Here is a 6,841-nt window from a genome sequence, read left to right as displayed (position 1 = left end):
TTCAGCATCTTAGCTGTAGAGGGCAGTGTCACTGGCCCTCATATGTGGGATCCGAACCAGGACCCTCTGGCGTCCCAAGCCAGTTCTTAACCATCTCGCCACTCAGCTGGCCTAAAGATGAAGTTCTTAATGAAAAGTTCTAGGACAACTTGTTAGTCATTTGGCAAAAGAAAAATTTAATGAATATCTTGCACTATACACAAGAATAAACTCCAAATAGTTCAGGAATGTAACTAAATGAAACCATCAAAGTCTAGAAAAAAATGGATAAATTCTTCTATAACTTGAGTTTCTGCAAAAGTTTTCTATGATTCAAATTCCATTTGAATGGAAAAGAATGATTGACAAATTCTGACTGCATAAAAATAAAAATGTTTGCATGGCAAAAGTCATGATATAAAGGTCAAAAGACAACTGACAACATAGGAGAAAATATTTGCAACATATATCTCAAATAAAGTGTAAAGAATGCTTAAAAATTTAGGGGATGAATGGACCTTGGGGACATCATTCTAAATAAAATAAGCCAGTGATAAAAAATATACAGTATATGATTCCACTTATATGAAGTATCTAGAGTAATCAAATTCACAGAAACAGAAAATAAAATGGTAGTTGCCAGGTACTGAGGGGAAAGGGGAAGTTGTCATTTAATGAGTGTAAAGATTCAGTTTTGCAAGATGCAAAAGTTCTGGAGACTGGTTGCCCAACAATGTGCAAATACATAACACCACTAAACTGTACACTTAAAAATGTTTAAGATGATAAATTTTATGTTATGTGTATTTTTCAATTTTTTTAATTTAGTGGAAAATAAGACCAAAAACCAATAGAAAAATAGGCAAAAGATATGAACCAGCATTTCACAATAAAAATATTATTAAAATTGCCCTTAAATATATGAAAAGATTTTTAATCTCACTTATAATTAGAGAAAGCAAATTTAAACTACCCTGAAATAACGACTGTCACCTGACAAAAAAGAAAATTATGACCCTCACATTCTGTGGTGAGAGTATGGGGAAGCAACCACTCTCAAAAATTCTGAGTACGAAGGCAAACTGGCACAGCCCTCATGAAGAGAAATTTTGCAATACCTAACAACACTACACATTGACCCAGAAGTCCCACTTTTTGAAATTCAAAATATACCTCCAGCAATATGAAAAAACACAAGGTTATTCGCTGCAGCAAAATACTGGAGGCATTTGAGAGTGGCTGAATAAATTATTATACATCCACACACTGGTGTTCTGTGCAGCAATAAAAAAAGAATGAGGAAATGAAATCAACAGATTGTACACCTTAAACTACACAATGCTGTATGTCAATTATATCTCAACAAAGCTGGAGGAAAAAAGAATGAAGGAGGCCTCTATGAATTATATGGAGTGATTTCTAGGATAAACAAAATGTAAAAGAATATTTATAGTATGATGCATTTTGTGTAAGATAAAAGGGAAATAAAGTATTAACACAGTTAAAATAAACCAGAAATTAATGAGATTGGTTATATAAAGGGAGTGGGCTGGAAGGGGTAGAAAGTATGGGGAGTGGAAACAGAGTAGAAGGGATGGGAGTACATGTTTTGTTATAGTTTTGACTTTTAAACCATGCTATTGTTTCATATGCTCAAAATATAAGAAAATCAGTAAGAATTGAGGCAGGGGAAGAAACTCAAAATTAAAAACAGAAAGAGTGCTCATTTCAGCAGCACATATACTAAACTGGAATGATACAGAGAAGATTAGCACAAGGATGACACACAAATTCATGAAGCGTTCCATAATTTTTTATCCTTTTTGAGAGGTGTAAATGTCTAACTAGTACATTGTTTTGTACACCTGAAACTAATTTTAAAAAGAGGGAAAAAAACAGCAGAAAGAAATGAACCTAACTGTAACTTTTGAACACAGTATTTTGAATATATACCTTCAAAGTAAGTACAAAAAAATTATAGGGCCAGCCGAGTGGCGCGATGGTTAAGAACTGGCTTGGGACGCCAGAGGGCCCCGGTTCGGATCCCACATATGAGGGCCAGTGACACTNTCAGTTCGAGGGGTAAAAAGTATAACTATTGCACTGTGTTGTACAGCTGAAACTAATTCTAAAAAATGTGTATTTCATAATAAAAATAATTTTATAAAAAATGTGTATTTCATAATAAAAAATAATTTAATTTAAAAAAATCACAATGAGATACCACTTCACTCCAGTCAGAATGGCTATCATCAATAAATCAACAAACAACAAGTGCTGGCGAGGTTGTGGCAAAAAGGGAACCCTGGTGCAATGTTGGTGGGACTGCAGATTGGTGCAGCCATTATGGAAATCAGTATGGCGGTATCTCAAAAAACTGGAAATGGAACTACCCTACCATATGACCCAGCAATTCCACTCTTGCGTATCTATCCAGAGAAACCCAACACGCTAATTCAAAAAAATATATGTACCCCTATGTTTATTGCGGTGCTATTCACAATAGTCAAGACTTGGAAACAACCGAAATGCCCATGAACTCTCTCTCTCTCTCTCTCTCTCTCTCTCTCAGAGAGAGAGAGTCATGGGACATGGAGTATAGTGTGGGAGTGGAGTCAAGGGATTTGTATGATATTGGGGGGAAATGGGGTGGCGGATTGGGAGAGAGGGTTGTCACTTGGAGGGGTAAAAAGTATAACTATTGCACTGTGTTGTACAGCTGAAACTAACTCTAAAAAATGTGTATTTCATAATAAAAAATAATTCAATAAAAAATATATAATATATCATCAATACATAAATATATATTGTCCTTTTAGCAATTGCAAAATTGTTGAAATTTTGCAAAATTCATGGAAGCTTTGGAGATCTTTACCACAAGGGAAAGTTTTTATTAAAAACTATTTTTCTAGAATTATATTTCTATAATAATAAATATCTAAGGAGTCTATGAATATAATTGCATAAAATTAACATTTTCTTTGTTTGTAATTTAAAGATGACCAATAACATTTGGAACCAAAATTTTATTGAGAATGAAATGAGAATCAATCAACTTGGAATTTCATACGTTCAAAAATATGTTTGCTAGGATAGTCCTTTTGTTAATATACTCCAACAAAGCTATAGATAATTAGCTTATAGCCTTTATATGAGTCCAGTAATCACTCATAATATTGACACACACTCCTAGACTTTACTCTCATTTTAGATTGCTTCAGAAATGAAACATTTTCCTGCTAAATTTATTTAAATAAAATTATAGTAAAAATGTTTTTCATAACTGATTTCAAAATAATTACTTAGCACTATATTTAAATATAATTTTATTTAAAATACTAAACTAATTTTAATAACATTATCATTTAAAATATATAAAACATATTTACCTGATTTGACATAAGTGTGGAAACACAGTTATAAAATGCATCCAATTTTTCAGGTTTAATACCTTCTAGTGCTTCCTTCTTGATAAAAAGATTTATAACCTTTGGATACCATGTGTTCATTATTTTCTCTTCTGCTTTTCTAATTTGTATTGATAAATCATTTATCAGTGATTCACAATCCATTGGACCTTTAGCTCTATTTATGAGAAAAATAAATATGAATTTTAAAGCAAATATTGGTTGGTATACAATTGTTGAAACAAATAAGATAAATTTTAATAATATTTTTAATCTAAAGAAAAGTTCTGAAGATTTATCAATCAGTTTTAAAAATTACATAGTCAAAGCATAAAGAGTCAAACAGGAGACTTTCATATTGTAAATGTTAATTAATAAATATGGGATTTTACCTAATTCCTGTTAAGTCCAGCAAAACTGTATTAGCAAATGTCGTATAACCAAGGTCCAGTAATACCTTCATCACTGGATGAACAATGTGCAAATTAGCTAATATTTGATTTCTTGTCTGCAGATAGCTAGAATGCCAAGGATTAGAATAATCCAGGCCTCTGGAAAAGCAATACATCATATCAAACAGGATCAAATGTACTCTAAATTTTAGGAAATAATATTTATAACATGAAATTAGTATTAAAGTCAGAAGACTGAGGATTGAGAAGAGGGAAATGTGATCAACAATGGGAGCCTTAGGAGATATGCATGTAATAAATATACATCAAGATCTTGAAAGTGCATTCCTTATCTTCAGAGAGAATGGAAATCATTTAAAATCTTTTTAAATTAAATTTATTGGAGTGACATTGGTTAATAACATATGGAGTTTCAGGTGTACAACTTTATAATACAACATCTGCATATTCCATTATGGGCTCACCACCCGAAGTCTAATCTCCTTCTGTCAACATATATGTATTTGACACCTTTTAACCTCTTCATAATCCCCTCACCCGCTTCCCCTCTGGTAAGCACCATACAGAGAATAGAGATCGTTTGTGGGTAAGGAAGGCTGATGGCCAGGCAGAAGGGCTCTGCTACCGTCCACTGTGCTCTGGCTCAGGTACCTTGGGTAGAGATAAACAAACACCATTCTTAGGATTGGGGAGAAAAGATGGAGAAATCTATCTGGCTTACAACAAAGCTTACTTAAGGTCACGTTGAACTATACATCCATATAGGTTCCCCTAACTGTGTAAGCAACAACTAGACAAATACAGTGTAGAGGATACCTCTGGGGGAAAAAATGTAGTACTATTTTTTTAGGTGTGTTCAAAATATCTTTGAATTTCACAGTTGTAGACTTAAAAGTAAGATCAATTTATTTTCAATCTGTTATCAAAACCTAGGTGCAATACTATTTTTAAAATAATTTACTCACACAGGGGATTCAGGTAAAGGGCCTCCTTCATCTTCAAGCCATCTAACCGGAGGTTTCATAAGAACACTCTTCACTAAAATACATATATGTATTAACACTTGAAACTTCTTTGAAGACCTACTCAAGTGAAAGTTTCTAACTTTTGATATTGGATGGTATAGTTTACTAAGCATTCAAATGAGTATAAAACAAAAATTCTTTTATTTGAAACAAAATCAAGCTCTTGGTACTATTTTGGCCTTACTTTGGAGGTGAATTCAGACATAGTAAAGCTTCAGTGAGTTCTCAATTTTTTGCTTTCTGTCTATTCAAAGGTCATTGACATGGCCACTGAAGAAAATTTATTCCAAAAAAACTGCAAAGATTAAATCCTAATAAATCTCCCAAATCTATTAATTTAGCTTACAATCCTGTAAATAGTAGAGCAAAAGGGAAAGACAAAGGGAAAAATCAAAACATTATTTAGCTAACAGGCATATAAAAAATTACAAAAAATGCCTTGAATTACAAATATTTTAACTAGGTTATAGGCTCAAAATAAAACTAATATATTTACTGAGGCCGGCTGAGTTAGCTCAGTTGGTTAAGGGCTTGCTCAAGAATGCGAGCTCTGAGCAACAGGGTCACCGGTTTGATTCCCAGCCCAAGTTGAGCTGCTGCTGAGCAGTCAACAGGTGGCAGGATGACTCAGTAAATAATAATAATAATAATAATAATAATAATAATAATAATAATAATATCTTTATTATAAAAATAATATCTTTATAAATAATAACTTTAAATAAAAATAATATCTACGAAATACATATAACTAAATATATAACATTCATTATTCATATTTCTACTTTTGATTAGGAGGGGCAAGGAAGCAAAGGTAAAAGAAGCTTGGCATGTGTTATATGCTACTTACCCAAATATCTCTTCATGCTTTTTTCAAAGTCACTTGACACCTCATTTATGAGACTTTCAACAAGTTCTTCTCTTTCTTTCCCTTCCTTTAAAGACTCAGGTATCAGCATTAATATATGGTCCAGCCATTCCTGCTGAATAGGTACTATAGGACTACTTTCTACACATTGCTTCATGTAAATATAGTTGAACTGAGAACGTAATACGAAAAAAATTAAATGTTTTAATGGCATATCATTTCATTTTAACTCCTGAGCTCTGTCTTCTCAAGACATTTTTTCAAAACAAAAATATCCTGCAAAATAACATATTTTCATAAAAACATTTTACCCAAAAGTACGATCTACAAAGGTACCTTTTTATATTATTGTTTATTTATGAGTTCTCGCCTAATTAATGTTCTTAATATACTTTTCATTTTCTCAAGGCAAAACAAAGATCCTTTTTCTAACTTCCTTCATTCAACAATATTCATTAATTCAACATATATTCAGACATTGTTCCAAATGCTGAGAACATAGTAGTAAACAAAACAGACAAAGCCTTGCCCTCTTGGAGATTGTATTCTGGTACAAAGTAATACAATGTAATTTCATAAATTCTCCTATAACAATGAGTAATCCAACAAAAATAGAAATGAACAAATGGAAAGATAACATGTGATGTTGGAAAAGACATTTTAACATCATGAAAATTTCAGTTTGTACCAAAATTAATTTAATGCAATGCTAATAAAAATATCTATATATGTTTTTATGTACCTTTGTAAACGAGTTAAGCATAAAGTTCATGTGGAAAAAAAACAAAACATGTGAGAATAGCCAAGAAATCCCTGAGAAAGAAAATCTACAAGGGAGGACTAACCTTACTAGAAGATATTAAAATATAATATAAAGCTCTCCTAATTAGAACAGTGTGGTATAGGTGCATGAACAGACAGATCAGCAGAAAAAAATAGAAAGTCTAGATATAGATCCAATACATAGAAAATTTATATGTATTTGACAAACATGGCGTCTCAAATCACTAGAGCAAAGATGAAGTTCTTTTTTTTAAAGATTTTTATTGGGGTTTTGGGGGGATGGGAACAGTGCTGGGGAATTGGGGGAAGGGGAACAGACAAGTTGCTGTCCTTTTGTTCTTCAGTCTAGTTGTGGAGGACGTTGCT

General features: G+C 32.4%; 1 protein-coding gene across 1 annotated transcript in view; it reads right to left on the bottom strand.

Moving 5' to 3' along the window:
• The window catches only part of DNAH12 (dynein axonemal heavy chain 12), a 133,231-nt gene that overhangs the window by 111,668 nt on the left and 14,722 nt on the right, over positions 1–6,841 (bottom strand). The window contains exons 5-8 of the mRNA XM_019652775.1: positions 5,675–5,864; positions 4,765–4,837; positions 3,779–3,937; positions 3,369–3,564 (exon numbers count right to left, since the gene is read on the bottom strand). Coding sequence (XP_019508320.1) covers positions 3,369–3,564; positions 3,779–3,937; positions 4,765–4,837; positions 5,675–5,864 — 618 coding nt within the window. The remainder of the gene's footprint in view (positions 1–3,368; positions 3,565–3,778; positions 3,938–4,764; positions 4,838–5,674; positions 5,865–6,841) is intronic.

This window comes from Hipposideros armiger, unplaced genomic scaffold (genome assembly GCF_001890085.2).
Source record: "Hipposideros armiger isolate ML-2016 unplaced genomic scaffold, ASM189008v1 scaffold_187, whole genome shotgun sequence".
Lineage (NCBI taxonomy): Eukaryota > Metazoa > Chordata > Mammalia > Chiroptera > Hipposideridae > Hipposideros > Hipposideros armiger.
This window is presented reverse-complemented; position numbering and strand designations above follow the sequence as displayed.